General features: G+C 42.3%; 1 protein-coding gene across 17 annotated transcripts in view; it reads right to left on the reverse strand.

Moving 5' to 3' along the window:
* Positions 1 to 18,282, reverse strand: part of ppip5k2 (diphosphoinositol pentakisphosphate kinase 2) — a 249,152-nt gene that overhangs the window by 167,422 nt on the left and 63,448 nt on the right. For all 17 annotated transcript variants that reach the window (XM_059644714.1, XM_048527822.2, XM_059644712.1 and 14 more), the window contains 4 exons: positions 15,647 to 15,732; positions 12,658 to 12,783; positions 5,701 to 5,822; positions 3,330 to 3,512 (listed from right to left, as the gene is read on the reverse strand). In XM_059644714.1, the coding sequence (XP_059500697.1) occupies positions 3,330 to 3,512; positions 5,701 to 5,822; positions 12,658 to 12,783; positions 15,647 to 15,732 (517 nt within the window). The remainder of the gene's footprint in view (positions 1 to 3,329; positions 3,513 to 5,700; positions 5,823 to 12,657; positions 12,784 to 15,646; positions 15,733 to 18,282) is intronic.

Genomic DNA, 18,282 nt, shown 5'->3' on the forward strand with positions numbered 1-18,282 from the left:
AACACACACACACACACACACACACTCTACCCACCCCAACACACACGCACACATACACTCTACCCACCCCAACACACACACACACTCTACCCACCCCAACACACACACACACTCTACCCACCCCAACACACACACACTCTACCCACCCCAACACACACACACACACTCTACCCACCCCAACACACACACACACACACTCTACCCACCCAAACACACACACACACACTCTACCCACCCCAACACACACACACACACACACACACACACACACACACACACACACACACACACACAGTACCCACCCCAACACACACACTCTACCCACCCCAACACACACACACACACTACCCCCCCCCCACACACATCAGGAGCACAAAAGCTGGCGTTTCAGGCCTCGACCCTTCTTCACAGAGAGGGATGGGGAGAGGGTTCTGAAATAAATAGGGAGAGAGGGGAAGGCGGACCGAAGATGGATAGAGGACAAGATAGGTGGAGAGGAGAGTATAGGTGGGGAAGTGGGGAGGAGATAGATCAGTCCAGGAAGGATGGACAGGTCAAGGAGGCGGGATGAGGTTGGTAGGTGGGTAATGGAGGTGCGTCTTGAGGTGGGAGGAGGGGATAGGTGAGAGGAAGAACAGGTTCGGGAGGTGGGGTGAGCTGGACTGGTTTTGGGATGTAGTGGGGGAAGGGGAGATTTTGAAGCTTGTGAAGTCCACATTGATACCTTTGGGCTGCAGGGTTCCCAAGCGGAATATGAGTTGCTGTTCCTGCAACCTTCGGGTGGCATCATTGTGGCACTGCAGGAGGCCCATGAAGGACATGTCGTCTGAGGAATGGGAGGGGGAGTTAAAATGGTTCGCGACTGGGAGGTGCAGTTGCTTATTGCGAACTGAGCGGAGGTGTTATGCAAAGCGGTCCCCAAGCCTCCGCTTGGTTTCCCCAATATAGAGGAAGCCACACCGGGTACAGTGGATACAGTATACTACATTGGCAGATGTGCAGGTGAACATCTGCTTAATATGGCAAGTCATCTTAGGGCCTGGGATGGGGGTGAGGGAGGAGGTGTGGGGGCAAGTGTAGCACTTCCTGTGGTTGCAGGGCAAGGTGCCGGATATGGTGGGGTTGGAGGGGAGTGTGGAGCGGACAAGGGAGTCACGGAGAGAGACCACTTTGCAGAACACCTACGCTCAGTTCACGATAAACAACCGTACCTCCCAGTCACGAACCATTTTAACTCCCCCTCCCATTCCTTAGACGATATGCCCATCCTGGGCCTCCTGCAACGCTATAATGATGCCACCTGAAGGTTCCCCACTGCATCCCAAAACCAGCCCAGCTCGTCCCCTCCCCCCACTGCATCACAAAACCAGCCCAGTTCGTCCCCACCTCTCTAACCTGTTCTTCCTCTCACCTATCCCCTCCTCCTACCTCAAGCTGCACCTCCATTCCCCACCTGCTAACCTCATCCCGCCTCTGTGACCTGTCTGTCCTCCCTGGACTGACCTATCCCCTCCCCACCTATACTCTCCCCTCCACCTATCTTCTTCTCTATCCATCTTCGGTCCACCTCCCCCTCTCTCCCTATTTATTTCAGAATCCTCTCCCCATTCCCCTCTGTGAAGAAGGGTCTAGGCCCGAAACATCAGCTTTTGTGCTCCTGAGATGCTGCTTGGCCTGCTGTGATCATCCAGCTTCACACTTTGTTATTTTATTTCAGACTAACATGCATTGTCTGATCTAACATGTCATCTCTTCACACCAAAAAACTCCTTTAGTTCTCTCAGGTCAGTGACTTCAACGGAACACGGGATTCACATATACATACTAATAATTTCAAAGCTTCTAACTGATTAAAGATTTAATAGCATCTTAAGTTTTCTTTAATACATCCTCATCAGTGGTGTGACCCTTTGGTCTTTTACCTAAAAATTCGATGTCTGATACTACGTCTCACTAATACCCAGAGGAGGAGTGAGGCTCCAAAAGCCAGTGTTTTCAAATAAACCTGCTGGAGTATAACCTGGTGTCGTGTGGTTTCTGACCTTGAAAAAAATATTTAATTGCTTTTCAGGCTTAATACTACTCAATCTCAGCATGGATTCAGAGAGAGAACAGAAGTCCTAATGGTGTCCATGTGCATAGATCCCTGAAAGTTGCCACCCAGGTTGATAGTGCTGTTAAGAAGGCTTACGGTGTGTTAGGTTTTATTGGTAGAGAGATTGAGTTCCGGAGCTGTGATGTCATGCTGCAACTGTACAAAACGCTAATGCGGCCTCATTTGGAATATTGCATGCAGTTCTGGTTGCCCTATCACAGGAAGGATGTGGAAGCATTGGAAAATTGAGGGGTGACAGAATTAAGACAAATGTCAGAGGCAGGTTCTTTACTCAGAGTGGTAAGGGCTGCCTGCCAATGTAGTTAACTCAGCCACATTCGGGGCATTTAAACAGTCCTTGGATAAGCATATGGATAATGATGAGATAGTGTCAGGGGAGGGGCTTAGATTAGTTCACAGGTCAGCAAGATAGTGTCGGGGGAGGGGCTTAGATTAGTTCACAGGTCAGCGCAACTGAGGGCCGAAGGGCCTGTTCTGCGCTGTATTGTTCTGTGTTCTGTGTGTGTTCTGATATGTAATTGTTACGTGGACTCAAGCTGATTAAACTGAAAACATATGTACACTAGAAATGTTGTAGTCCTCAGCATACAACCAAAAGGAAAATACTTTAAATCATGTTACATCATCACTCTTTCCTCCCTTCAACCATGGTCAATCACCACACCTCTCTAATACCTCTCCTCCACTATCCTGTTCCCTGGTATTATCCTCACTTCATTCCACACTTACACACCCAATCATAGCCTGAATATCCACAGCAAGGGTTTTCCCCATATTCTGTCAATACAGGAGTACCTTGTTGAAGATCTGGAATCTGAAGATCTTTGTCACTTTCTCACCCACATCAGAATTCATATTTTATGGCCAAAATTTTCATTAATCTTCCTCATATCTCTATTATTATTGTAAACATTATTGACCATATCTGTACCAAGTATTTTAGCATGTTTCCTACATCAAAAATACTCGATGAATAGAAGTGTTCCTTCATTACTATAATGGGAGTTTGTCACATTAATGAGAAGCCCACATGTGCACACAAATACATACACATCCAGCTCCAACTCAACCAAATGTCCTCTTCGGATGATATTAATGTGGAATTTTTGCTATGATAGCCAAAGAAAAACATCTGTTAAAAGAAGTTCTTAGCATTTGAAAGAAAACGAAGTAAGTATGCAAATCTTAGAAATGAAAGTTAGCAAACACTCACCTTCTCATAATCTTCAGCAGTGAAGTCTCGGTCTTTTTGTAGGATGTCGTGAAGCCGAGCTTTAACCCGCTGCTGGCAACTACTCAGGGAATCACTGTCACTGTCTAGCAAGCCATTCATGTTCGCACTTTTAACCATCTGTACAAGAATTGGGGTCAGCTCCCCTTCCAGAGCTAGCAATCCCTATTTACAAATAGTTAACGCCAATTTAAAGGATTATTTAACATAGCCAAAAAAAACTGCAGCAGCACATTGGAATACTGTTCCTATTACAAAATAAATTAAAGTACAATTCAAAGAATGAGACACTACCTGAAATTTGCCTCCAATTTATGATCAGTTATTTTGAATGCATTTTGAGAACATATGGTTCATATTACTCTTTTAAAAAGAAATTTTATCAGCTTCCAGTCTGTGTGTCATAAAGGTGCATAATGTATTTAAAATAAAGTAAACGTAAAATGCATTTATGGTTTCAATTCTGTGAAGGTACTTTTCTTTATAAAAAAAAGGTCAGAAATTAATTTGAAACACAGAGAATTAACCCCATAATTTCCAAGAAGACAAAGTGACTTAATTTAAGTACCTAGTAGGATACCAGTGGTGCAAACTGCTTAAGCATTTAGAAGGTTGAGTTTTATGATTTGCAGGAAAACAAAAGATCAGGGCATAGAGTACACCTCCTCCCACCCATCTTCCTGCAAAAATTCCATCCCCTGTTCCCAATTCTTCCCCTCCACTACATCTGCTCCCAGGATAAGGCATTCTACTCACAAACATCTCAGATGTCCTTGTTTTCAAGGACCGCAACTCCCCCCCAACCTCAGTGGTCGAGAACATCCTCGGCCGTGTCTCCCGCATTTCCCGCAACTCATCCCTCACACCACCTCCCCACAATAACAATCAAAACAGAATCCCCCTCGTCCTCATGTATCACCCCACCACCCTCCAGATCCAATGCATCATTCTCTGACACTTCCGCCATCTGCAATCCAACCTCACCAAAGACATTTTACCATCCCCACCCTTATCTGCTTTCCGGAGGGATCACTCTCTCCACGACTCCCTTGTCCGCTCCACACTCCCCTCCAGCCCCACCACAGCCGGCACTTTTCTCTACAACCACAGGAAGTGCTACACCTGCCCCTCCAGCTACCCCCTCAACCCCATCCCAGTCCCTAAGAAGACTTTCCACATCAAGCAGATGTTCACCTGCACATCTGCTAATGTGGTACACTATATCCACGTTCCCGTTGTGGCCTCCTCTACATTGGGGAAACCAAGCGGAGGCTTGGGGACTGCTTTGCAGAACACCTACGCTCGGTTCGCAATAAACTGCACCTCCCAGTCGTGAACCATTTCAACTACCCCTCCCATTCCTCAGACAACATGTCCATCCTGGAACACCTGCAGTGCCACAACGATGCCACCCGAAGGTTGCAGGAACAGCAACTCATTTTCCCCTTGGGAACCCTGCAGCCTAATGGTATCAATGTGGACTTCACCAGCTTCAAAATCTTCCCTCCCACTACTGCATCCCAAAACCAGCCCAGTTTGTCCCCATCTCTCTAACTTGTCCTTTCTCCCACCTGCTTCACAACCAATGAAATGTTTTTGAACACAGTCACTATTGCAATGAAAAGATCCAATTTTGGGCCTGTGTCAAGATTTTTCACTCAAATTATCGTATACTCTTCAACTAGTCTTGTGTGCCAGGTGACAATGGGAAAATATTGAATCTTTTGCAGTTGTATTTACTGTCACTATGTCATCAACTCCCATTAGTATCATTGTAATTTTTGTTTAAATTTATACATCTGACCTGACATCCAAAGTAGAATGAGATGAGTCAGAAAATGGAAACTTAACCATTCCACTCCAGAGATACATCAGAACCCTAATTTTGGAATTATGCAATAAAATTTCAGCAAAATGCATTTCATAATTAAATTATTAATGTAGCATAAAGTTATCTAACTGGAAACATCTGGTTGCTGGGGCGTTGGAGAAAGAAATCCTGAGTTTTCTTCAGACGGATGAATTGAATGGGTTTGAAATGATTTTTTGTGTCTCTATTCATATTTATAATCTTGCAGGGTAGATTACATGTATCTAAACAAAATATCCAATTGGAATATGGCTGATATATTGATCAAATTAAATAGATGAACTTGTTTGGTCAGCTTATAGTGACAGAGTTAGTATTAAACGTTCAAGGTTGATAAGTGAGTTCAGGAACAAAAGTATGACAACTTATTTTCAGAGAAATATTGTTCTTGGAAATTATTTGAAGAGGGCAGTTGAACAATTACAGCTATCACAACTTAGTAATAAGGATTTAATTAGCAGGATAAAACAAAGAATTTCAAACCTTAGCAAAGGCTGCTGCCGTCATCTGAACTCTCCCTTCATCCGATGCATAGATCTTTAGGTCGTGCCGATATGTACTGTGTAATCGGAGCAAACCACAACCGGGAAATCCTGCATAATCTCCTGAAACAATACACAACATACAGTGAAGAAAGCAAGGGTGGAAGTGAAGAAGCATTAACTATTTAATCCTTTCCAAATGTTACAAATACTCATGAAAAGAAAAAACAGATTAATAAACTTTTAGGAAAAGAAAATGGGCAACAAGTCAGAATTCTTGAGCTGAGGGCTTAATGACTGAAAATTCTCTTTTAATAATGAAGTAAAGGAAGCAATCTGGGATAGAAATTGTCTCTGAGGGTCTGGAACCTAATGTCAAAAATCATTTTCAGGTTCTAACGCTTCATCAAGTGCTCTAATCACCTCTTTGCTCTAAGTTGAAACCAAGTTGTTTGGACGGTGGGTTTGCAGCCAAACAGTAGCAGATGCATGATCTTGAAAGCATAATTTGATTTAAAGAAATGGCAGCAGTCATTGCAGTCAAAACCTGAGACCAATAGGAGATGGGGCAAAAGCCAGAATGCATGATAGGGCTGGTTTTCTGATGTAGCTCCTTGAGGCTCTCTGTACAGCCATGTTACTAAAAGCATGAGAGACCATATTTTAAAGTCCAATCTCCACTGGGGACCTACTGTCACTAATTAACTGTCAAACCCACTCTCCTCTTGCTGAATCTCACTATTGTTCATGCAACAATTTAATGGTCATGGGTGCAACTGAAAATATTCTGTACCTGTAGGAATCCAGCAATGAAGCAAATTTCATCACTCTTTTTACCTGTGAAATTTTAATCACAGCTCAATTCTTACTATGAATGACAAAGAAACACAGAGCTTTGGAGTAGGAAGAGGTCATTTTGTCCCTCGAGCCTGAATCAGCCTTCAGTGTGATAATAGTTGATCTGGTTGTGGTCTCAGCTTCAGTTTCTTGTCCACACATTACCCTCAATTCCTTTGTTTATCTAAAATGTAAAATTATTCATGGCCGGGTTAGGTAAAGACCCAGCCTCCACTAACCTTTGGAGGAAGAGAATTCCACACTCAAGTGATCCTTTGAGAGAAAAGAAAATTCATCAAGGGAAAACTTCCATTCTTAAAGTGATGCCCTCTAGTTTAAGTCTCCCCACAGGAAGAAATCTTCTAAATATCCTCTGGAGATTCATCCTATCCAGTCCCTCTAGTTCTTACACGTTTCTCTAAGATTGCCTTTCATTTTTCCAAACTCTAATGGATACATATAAGCAAAATACTGCAGATTTCGTAAATGCCGAAGAAACTCGGCAGATTTGACAGCGCTGTGGAGAAAGAAACAGGGTTAATGTTGAGTTCAATATGACTCTTCTTGAAAAATCAATCATCCGCAGTCTGTTTTCCTGCCTTCCAAAGGAGATTTAGACCAGGCTTGAAACATTAACTTGTTCTTTCTCCAAAGATGCTGCCAGACCAGATGAGTTTTTCCAGCATTTTTTGTTTGTTTCCAATAGACATAAGCCGGACTTGTTCAGCCTTTCTTCATAGGGGTAAGCCCATTATTCCAGAAATAAGTCAACTGAACCTTCTCTGAGCTATTTCTAAAGTAATTATACCTTTGTTCAAATAAAGGAGACCGTAACTGCACACAGTATTCCAGAGGTGGTCTCAGTTCCCTGTACAGTTGCAGTAAAACTTCACTCCTTTAATGTCCAACTTCCTTTGTAATAAATGACAATATTCCGTTTGTTTCAGTTATCACTTAATGTACCTACATGCTAACTTTATGTGATTTATATCCAGGGCATCCAGATCCCTCTGTAGCACTAAGTTCTGCAATGTCTCTCAATTTAAATAGTGTACTGTTTTTCCATTCTTCTTGTCAAAGTGGACAACCTCCCGTTTCCCTGTGGTACACTACAGGGTAAACCTTTGCCCGTCACTTAATGGGTCTATAGTTTGCTGCAGATTCTCTACCGCCTCTCAACAGCTGACTATATCTTCATGTCATCAATAAATTTAACTGTCACAAATTTGGTTCCCTCATCAAGTCATTTAGGATATATTGTAAATAATGGAGGACCCAGCAGTGATCCCTGTGGCAGTTCAGGAATTACACAGCTTTCCAACTTGAAAAAGGCCTATTTATTCCTATTATAGATAACAAAGTGTGAAGCTGGATGAACACAGCAGGCCACGCAGCATCTCAGGAGCACAAAAGCTGACGTTTCGGGCCTAGACCCTTCATCAGAAAAGGGGGATGGGAAGAGGGTTCTGAAATAAATAGGAAGAGAGGGGGAGGCAGACCGAAGATGGATAGAGGAGAATACAGGTGGAGAGGAGAGTACCGGGGAGGATGGACAGGTCAAGGGGGCGAGATGAGGTTAGTAGGTAGGAAATGGAGGTGCAGCTTGAGGTGGGAGGGGATAGGTGAGAGGAAGGACAGGTTAGGGAAGCGGTGACGAGCTGGGCTGGTTTTGGGATGCAGTGGGGGGGAGGGGAGATTTTGAAGCTTGTGAAATCCACATTGATACCATTGGGCTGCAGGGTTCCCAAGCGGAATAGGAGTTGCTGTTCCTGCAACCTTCGGGTGGCATCATTGTGGCACTGCAGGAAGCCCAGGATGGGCATGTCGTCTAGGGCATGGGAGGGGGGTGTTAAAATGGTTCACGACTGGGAGGTGCAGTTGTTTATTGCGAACTGAGCATAGGTGTTCTGCAAAGCGGCCTCCGCTTAGTTTCCCCAATGTAGAGGTAGCCACAACGGGTACAGCGGACGCAGTATACCACGTTGGCAAATGTGTAGCTGAACATCTGCTTGATATGGAAAGTCATCTTGGGGTCTGGGATGGGGGTGAGGGAGGAGGTGTGGGGGCAAGTGTAGCACTTCCTGCAGTTGCAGGGGAAAGTGCCGGGTGTGGTGGGGTTGGAGGCAAGTGTGGAGCGAACAAGGGAGTCACGGAGGGAGTGGTCTTTCTGGAAGGCAGACAACGGTGGGGATTGAAAAATGTCTTTGGTGGTGGAGTCGGATTGTAGATGGCCGAATTGTCGGAGGATGATGCGTTGTATCCCAAGGTTGGTGGGGTGGTATGTGAGGTCCAGGGGGATTCTCTTTTGGCGGTTATTGCAGGGGCAGGGTGTGAGGGATGAGTTGCGGGAAATGCAGGAGACACGACCAACGGTGTTCTCAACCACTGTGAGTGGGGGTTGCGGTCCTTGAAGAACGAGGACATCTGGGATGTGCGGGAGTGGAATGCCTCATCCTGGGAGCAGATGCAGTAGTAGCGAAGGAATTGGGAATAGGGATGGAATTTTTGCAGGAAGGTGGATGGGAGGAAGTGTATTCTAGGTAGTTGTGGGAGTCAGTGGGCTTGAAATGGACATCGGTTTCTAGGTGGTTGCTGGAGATGGAGACAGAGGGGTCCAGGAAGGTGAGGGATGTGTTGGAGATGGTCCAGGTGAACTTGAGGTTAGGGGAGAAGGTGTTGGTGAAGTGGATGAACTGTTCGAGCTCCTCTTGGGAGCACGAGGTGGCGCTGATACAGTCATGAATGTAACAGAGGAAGAGGTGGGGTTTAGGGCCAGTGTCGGTACAGAAGAGGGACCGTTCCACGTAACATACAAAGAGGCAGGCATAGCTTGGGCCCATACGGGACTTCTGTAGGAAGTGTGAGGAATCCAAAGAGAAGTTATTGATGGTGAGTACGAGTTCGGCTAGGCAGATGAGGGTGTCGGTGGAGGGGGACTGGTCGAGTCTGCGGGACAGGAAGAAGTGGACAGCCTTTAGGCCACCTGCATGGGGAATGCAAGTGTATAGAGACTGGACGTCTGCTTCCTGTGAGCTAACTAATCCTTTATCCATATTAATTTGTTAGTTACTCATCCTTGTGCTCTTATCTTATGCAGGGACATTTAAACGTCTTTTGAAACCCAAGTGCACCATATCTACTGGTTCTACTCTATCCACCTTAAAAGTTACATCAAAAATGTAATGCATTAGTTGAACATGATTTCTCTCTCTGAAATTCTCACTGGCTCCGTTTGACCACATCATGATTTTCAAAGAATTCCACTATAATCTCCATACTAATGGATTATAGCACGTATATCAGGTATTAGGACTATGGTGTCCTGTCTCCAACCTTTCTTGAGTAAAGATGCTACTTGTGCTATTTTTTAAACTGCTGGGAATTGCAAGATTCAACAGTGCTGCCAATTTACAGACATTACCAAGATCCACTGCTGATCAGAGAAGGTGCCAGAAGCAAAGAAATTGTTTAATAGCTACCAGCAGGGCATGAAAGCACTGCTGGAGTAAGAATTTCCTCTGCTAAAAAACAAAACTTAGATCCAAATGCATAGTTAAGTACAATATCCTGTTTCACCAATTCTGACATGGTAGCTTTATTCTGCAAAAATACAAACGTTGCTGACAGTAAGCACTTATTGCCTTCCTACCACGTTTCTCACCTCTCGTTTCCTCACGTCTGATTCTTTGCATCTACTCCTGTTCATATTGTCCCTTAACATGAATCCCAATTCCTAAGAATGTAGATGAGTACATGAGTAGGAAGGATTTAGAAGGACACAGGCCAAATGCTGGCAAATGGGTCTAGATCAGTTTAGGACATCTGGTGATGGCAGATAAGTTCATCTGAAGGATCTGTTTCCATGCAGTATAACTCTAAAGCTCTCTAACTGTTGGGTCAGCAGCACTCACTATACTTATCGGATCTCCCTCTGTTATCCCATGGGGCCAGAAGAGTTATGACACATTCAATGGACCAAATGTGCACATATCACCTTTGTTCACCTAATGGCACCTGTACACCAACTGATGATTGCCTCTCTCAGTAATACACCATTTGTACCTAATTGAGTGGCATGGCTGTGATTCACAAATCACTGTATTGCAGCCTTCTTCCATTTGTGTTGATTATTCTAGATCCATCGGGCAATCCCACAAAAATTACAAAACTAGCCCTTTATAGCCCGTCAAGTTTGTTAACAAGTATGACTGGTCAATGAATCAGGCAGATTACCGCCACATGGTGGCAAAAACTCTGTTCCTGGCGTCAAAGGCCTGGGAGAGAATGACATATCAAAACAGTTTGCTTGGGCAGAATGACCATGGAAAGTTTTGAACTCAAAGACAAAATACGTAAAATTTGTTTTCAACATAAGAAGCCAACAAAACTTGTGTAATGGATGCTCAGAATTTTGACGAAGCTATAAAGTGTTAGTTAAACAGGAACTTAGAGAGAAACCGGCGAGAACAACAACAGAAAAGTCAATCCTTGAAATGATAGAGGTATTGACGTAATATTTCACCAAAAGTGCAGGGAGGTAGAAATGTGATAGTAAACAAAACTGCAACTGCAAAAGTAGTCTTGAAAACAAATTTGAGATGGAATTGAAAATGTTTACTACAGCCTTCAAGTTCCCACTTACTTAAAACAAATTGTTTAGATAGATTGATATAATATATCAGATAAAATTCAGTTTCATCTGAAAAAGAATTTGAATCACAATGCCTAGGTTTAAATAGAAGAATATTGCCCAAAGCATTTCAGCCTGTTAATCTCCAGAGTTCAGTTATTGCACGTTAATTGCATCATTGTGCCTTGGAAATAATGGTTGCATGAAGCCTATAAACACTCAAAAGGTTTGTCCCTGGGAACAAAACACTTTTAGGTCAGATGTTAGAAAAAAACAAGAATAGTTTGAAGGCTGAAATTCAGCAGTTCACACTCTACCTGCCTTAAGAGGAATTCTTTAAAAAAAAACTTGGTTAACGTGCTTTGCATCTTGATACTCTATCACACCTTAGGTTGTCAACAAATATTTTTATTTGTAGCGTCAAAAAAAATCACTTGTAAATGCTACTAGCTTTCATGATTTTAGGGTTCCTGCTTCAAATAAATGTGGCATTGTGCAATCTAATGAGTAATAAGGCACAATTATGTTCAATCCTCAAAAACATACATGAGAATAATACCCATTTGCCTTAGTGGATTAGCCTATGGAAAATTCACTTTGCTGTGATTCATGGAGAATTAAGACAATCTGAATTGTGTATAATTTTAAGAAAACTAATAATACAGAATTCAAAAGTGATTGAAAATGTCAGGGCATTACTATTATTTATGCCTATGCAAAAGTTGAATTTTTGAGCCAATTATTTCAATGTAAAAAGATGAGGTAAATGTTCACATGACCATTATTCTTCAGGCGAAAAAAATGCCCTTACTTTCAACCCAAATACATCCTATACAGCTGTCAAAATAATCCACATGGTATTGAGGGAAGTAATGCTCATTCAAGCCATTTATTGCCTGGTTCTCTCTGTCTTTAAGAAGCCTCCCCCAGCACCCACACCCTGGGAGCGTTGGTGGGCCTGTGGCTCCAATAACTTACTTGTTCAGGAGCCAGCGATCCAATCTCTGCTCAGGAGTCAAAGAAGGAAAAGGATGGGCCATGCAGTTAGAAAATAACACCGTTGGTTCTTACCCCTTCACTTCAAATTTCAGGCAGGGACATTGCAAGTACCGATAAAAACAATGGCCTGACTGGCAAGACCTGAGCCTCCCCTCCATAAGAAGGCAGAGGGCCATGGTTTAGGACACAAGGCATGAGCATTCATTTATTCAATGTCTGCTGCAGAAGTTGACCACTACATCCTGATTTCATGCCTGTTTGTTTGTCTCATCCAATTGTCAACATCGCCCACCTGAAAAATGAAACGTACCAGCATGCTTCCCTAAAAAAAACTAGGATTCACTTCTATGAAGATAAATGAAAAATTACCTTTAGGTCAAAGGTTACGGGTTGGTTTTGCACAATATCAGTGTTTACATGAATGTACAGTGGATAGATATTATTGAATACACATTATAGATATTGAATAATTATGAAATACAAATGTTTTACCTTGTCCTCCTGGATACATGCATCTGAAAGCACGACCCAGTTCTTCAGCTTGGACCCTGCCTGCCGGAGTCAGTTCTCCACCCCACTTTAATACCAGCAGTAGCGAAGGTTCTTCTCTCTTATTGTCTGTTGATAATAATTAACTTTGAATTATTAGCAGAAAGAAAAAAAAAATTGCATTATGCAGCACCTTTTACAACTATAGGACATTCCAAAGCACTTTACAGTCAAGTACTTTAAGAGTGTATTCAGAGTAGTCAATTTGCACACAGCAAAGTACTGCAATACCAAAGTGAAAACTTCGTGTTGACATGACGATAGAAGTTACGTGTCTTGCAGCACTATCTGCACTTGTGGAAATTGTAATCTGGGTAGAACATACTGTCCCTCTAGCCTTTTAACAATATTGGTTCAGGGATAAATATTGTTAGACAACAATGTGAGCTTCCCTGCTCTTCTTAAAACATGAACATAGGTACCATATATCTGTCTGTGAAGTTAAACAAAACCAAAACACTTCGCCACTTCTACCAGTTTTTTTTGGGGGGGGTGGGTGGTGAATTGTATTTCAAATTTATTGCATGCTTTTCAGGTGAAAGACTACAATGTCAAGGATTTCAGACCAAATGCAGAGCATAGTGGGTGCCAGGCTGCCTGTGCTCAGTTGTTAGGTCCCATTTGATTGCTGCTTAGGGACAACATGCAACCTCACCATGGAGCCTGCAGAGATTAAGCGAACTGCTACTCAGGTGAGATAACATGGTGTGAAGCTGGATGAACACAGCAGGCCAAGCAGCATCAGAGGAGCAGTAAAGCTTGATGTTTCGGGTCGGGACCCTTCTTCTCCAGCATTGGCAGTTCCTACTATCCCTGCTACTCAGGGAAGTGGGGTTTATGGTCACCAGAACATGTCCACACGACAGACTAGTCTGGGCTATGGTACCTGAAGGGTAGCAGTGCGAGTTATAGAACAGTTGTGAGATCTCAAGGCTGAAGGGTAAGGATCCGATCGGCATAGCTAAGATTTTGAGGCTCAGAACGCCTGAGAGGGGCAACAGTAAAATTTCAGAGATGTTTGAAACAGCAAGACTCCAGGCTATTTAAAGAGGAGTTGGTAGCTCAGTGAAAATAGAGACGTTGCCCGGTCAGTGCAGGCATCGGGTAAAGTCAGTGAGTGTTGTTAGCTAGGAAAGGTGGTGATCGTCTGTGTGCAGCTGGAACACAGAGTTCATGAGCAGTATTTCTCTGCTCAGTGTAGCTAGAGAGCTGGGATTGCAATGGTAATGAGATGCTGGGGATCAGCCTTGTAAACCCTGGCAGAGTGTGGTCTCTGGAGAGACAGCTAGCAGGTAGGAGGTGTGCAGACAGTGGGGTACCCTTACTTTGAGTTTTGTTGCCTGACAACTCATTGCAGGCATAAGCAATAAGAGGTACTTCAAGCCAAATTGGTGCTGCTGTTGAAGGGAAATCAGAAGCCGATTTGTCCTCGAAGGAGGGGAAATTACACTTTGCAAATGGTGTCATAGATCAATATCACTGGACTAGTGATTCAAAAGCCCAGGCTAAAGTTCTGGGAACACGGGTTGAATGAAAGCAGGTGGAATTTATCTAATTCTGGAACTGAAAAGCAAGTCATAGTAATGACATTGAGGCTATCATCAATTGTAAAGACCCGTCTGGTTCACAAATATATTGTAGAGAAGCAAACAGGACGGCACAGTGACTCAGTAGTTCACAATGCTGCCTCACAGCACCAGGGACCTGGGTTCATTCTAGCCGCAGGCAACTGTCTGTGTGGAGTCTGAACATTCTCCTTATGACTGCATGGGTTTCCTCCCACAGTCCAAAGGTGTGCAGGTTAAATGAATTGGCCATACTAAATTGCCCATAGTGTCCAGGGATGTGCAGACTACGTGGGGTTGGCCATGGGAAATGCAGAGTTACAGGGAGAAAGTGAGGGGTGGGTCTGGGTGGGACGTTGTTCACAGGGACAAATGCGGTCTCGATGGGCCAAATGGCCTACTTCCACACTGCAGGGATTCTACAAAGTCTATCAATCCAATCTGGTCTTGTGTATATGGCTCACGCCTCTTAGCAATGCATCCAACTCTTAACTTCCCTCAGTTCAAGGACAATTATGCAAGATTAACAACTGCTAGCAATACCCATATGACAAGGAGGGGTAAAGACAACATATATCCCTTGAGAGAAAGACAAGTTTTGAAGGAGTTTGTGGTTCTGATATTTGGGTGGACTGCTGCGAAAATATATGGCACGTCTTGGTTGTATCTGTTATTTGGCATGCAGCTTTTGGTCGATCACTGCATGCCGATTAATTCATGTGTGACTTTTTAATTCTGGAATCTACAGTAAAGGATATATTGTATTGTCTGTTTGCTTTGTTTTTGACTCTTCAGTAGCAAAGGTTCTTCTGTTTGTTTAAGACCAAAATCTTGTGGTTTTATTCTCTTAGTAAGCAACTGCGATTACAAATGTTTTCTACTTTTGTTGTAAAGTTATTGATCCTTAAATAGCTTATAACAGTGCAGCAGTCATTTAATAGTCTTGTTTATACACGCAAGACTCCGGGTGGAAAACGAACACACAACTTTCCGACTCGGATCTGACCCCTTAGCCAAAAGTGACACTTAAACCTCCACCATTTAAACACCATGTTATACAGTACTTATACAACTGGAAATCTAAGTGATGAAACAGAGGCGAAACAAAAACAAAAATCATACCCGACAATTTGATATTAGTGCTTACCAAATTGATAGGGGCTTCAATTTTGAAAATGAATTTTGTCAGGTTGATAATTATCGTTATACAACTATTATGAAATGCTGTCTAAAGCAAATTGCTCCAACAATTGTAGTAGTCGTAATAAAAAAGAAATGAATGCTTAGTAACTGAGCAATGCCAGTTTAACAACTTACAAAGTCCAAAAAGAAATTAAGGGGGGAATAAAAGGCATAAGAAAACACACCGTCTTCTTCACTTGAGGTCTTTGTACATCCAAGAGGTAGGTACGTCAACTGAACTTTACGATTTATTCCAGAAAAATGCCCATACCTATTAGATAATTGAAAATATAGTTGATTTCTTAGGAAGCAGCTAAAACGTGCACACTACATAACAATGTCTGTAAATATAGCAACATTAATGGAAGAAAATGTCCTAAAGTGATTCACAAAAACACATTCAAGTAAAAATTGGCAGTAATCTGAAGAATTAAAAGGGAATGCTGAGACAGCACAGTGTGAAGCTGGATGAACACAGCAGGCCAAGCAGCATTAGAGGAGCAGGAAAGTTTGATGTTTAGGGTTGAGACCCATCTTCAGGAAATAAAGAAATACTCTTACTTTGAACAAGGGACCCACAATAAAAAGGTACAATTTAAATATTAGAGCAAGATCCCCTATGGTTAAAATCAGCATGCATTTTTTGCACATAAAAACAAATCTGGCATGGTTTCCTCAAATTCCATGAATAAACTGAAAGTTTTGAGGCAATTCAATAGGTTTTTGTCCAGTAAGAGTCCTAAGGGATCCATAGCAAAGCCGAGCAAGTTAGGTTGAGGTACAGTTCAGTTATGATTTAGTTAAAAGATGAAAATTGGCCTGGGGAGCTGAAAATCTTTCTTCTACTCTTACATTTTAAACTCTCAAACTGAAACAACTGTGGGCAGGTGAGAAATTCAAAATAAGAAAATTTGCAGAATTAAGTTTTTCTACAGAAATCAGCAGTTTCTACTAGGTATATTGCTTTCAATACTACTATCTAGAAAATCAAAATAGTAAACAGAATAACTTGCAGAAAAATAATTCTAACAACTACTATTTATCTTGCAGTTGCTTTCTTTTTAATTTTTTTTAAGCTTTTTGCTAGTTCTTCTTTGGTGACTAGCTCTCGATTAGTGGCTTCACTGCCGGCTAGGGCAATATTTAAGACTATCACCATTACTCATCCAAGCGTTTTCTGACATCTTTGAAAGACACCCCTGAATGGTTCTGTGCAGGCAGACTTTGTGAAATATTCTGTTAATTAAAAAAAAGTAGTAATTTTTAAGAATCAGCACAACAAATAAAAGCGATCCTGATGGAATCATGTCACCATCAGCATTGGGAGGGGTACCACAAACAGACGTTTATTAATGCATACTTCTGAGGGTATCAACCAATTGTATTTGAGACACTTCAAATGCACCACAGAAGTATTTTAAGCGTAGAAAATGACTATTGTTGAAATAATTATGTTTAAAATGATCCACAACAATTTAAAGAAGATAGAATGTACAGTTCTATTCTAGTTCATAGGTCTGAATGTAATGATGGCCAAGATACTGAAGTTTCATTTGTCAACTGTTTCATTATGAAATTATTTTGGGCAATCTTAACCAGAGAGGGAAAAAATGCAGCCTATTTGCACTAAATAAATATGGAGAACCAACAGGGTGGCAAGCATCAAGTGTCATATTCCAAACCTGGGTAGGAGTTGGTGAGATGGTAATGTAATTGAATGAGTATCCCAGTGCCTCAAGCAACTGTTTGACATACAAGAGTCTTAGGAGACTTCACAGATAGAGACAGTGAGATAGGCTTTCCCACAATGGGAAACAAAGGCCAGAATCTCAAAAAGAAGCTGTCATTTAAGACAGGGATGAGGCTGAATTTCTTCTCAGAAGGTTGTGAATCCATTGAATTCTTTACCACAGAGGGCTGCTAAGGCTGGGTTATCAAATCTGAGATAGTCAGATCTTTAATCAGCAACGGAATCAATGGTTATGGGGAAATGGCCGGATAATGAAGTTGAGGATCATCAGATTTAAATAGCGAGACTTTGGGAACTGACTGTGTTTGTAAACAAAATCAAATAGTGACTCCTCCAAATTGCCAATCTAGAGTTCTGCACATAGCAATAGCATCAGCAACCAGATCACAGTACTGACTTACAGATAAGCAAGTTATTACTGCATACAGAACACAGGGTCCTGTCTGCTGGAAAGAAAAGTTAGAGGGTACACTCCGATCAGGATGCGTCAACGTAAAGCTGAAAATTAAAATAAATGCAAAATGAACCCATGGATAACTCTGACATTATTAAGAGTCTCAAGAGGAAGGGAAATGTTAGTGAATCTACTACTTTTAAGTTGTCTGGTTCATTGTATCATTAAGGTTTAAAGTAGCATAAAGCAATGTAGAGGAGAGCAATAATTTAAAAAAAACTGTAATTAAGAAAACATTTAATTAGCCACATAGGGAGTGCCAGGAATGAATGACTGCTGAATGGCTTATAAAATATGATGTGAGAGTGTAACATAGGCAGAGTTTGAATCATGAGAAATGGGAGAACCATATTGAAGTATACCTCTGAGCACACTGCCCTTGATGGAGGACTATATGGCTGTTCCTTTACAGGTGCTGGGTTAAAATCCCAAATTTTGTTTTAAGTCCACTCACTAAATGCTCATCCAGCATTTACTACTCCTCCCCAGTTGCCTTCTTAGAAGGTACTGGTGAGCTACGTTCTTGAACCACTGCAGTCCATCTGATGTAGCAGAATTGCACTGCCATTGACAGAATTCCAGAATTTTGACTCAGCAACACTGAAGTAGTGACAATA

This window comes from Stegostoma tigrinum, chromosome 3 (assembly GCF_030684315.1).
Source record: "Stegostoma tigrinum isolate sSteTig4 chromosome 3, sSteTig4.hap1, whole genome shotgun sequence".
Lineage (NCBI taxonomy): Eukaryota > Metazoa > Chordata > Chondrichthyes > Orectolobiformes > Stegostomatidae > Stegostoma > Stegostoma tigrinum.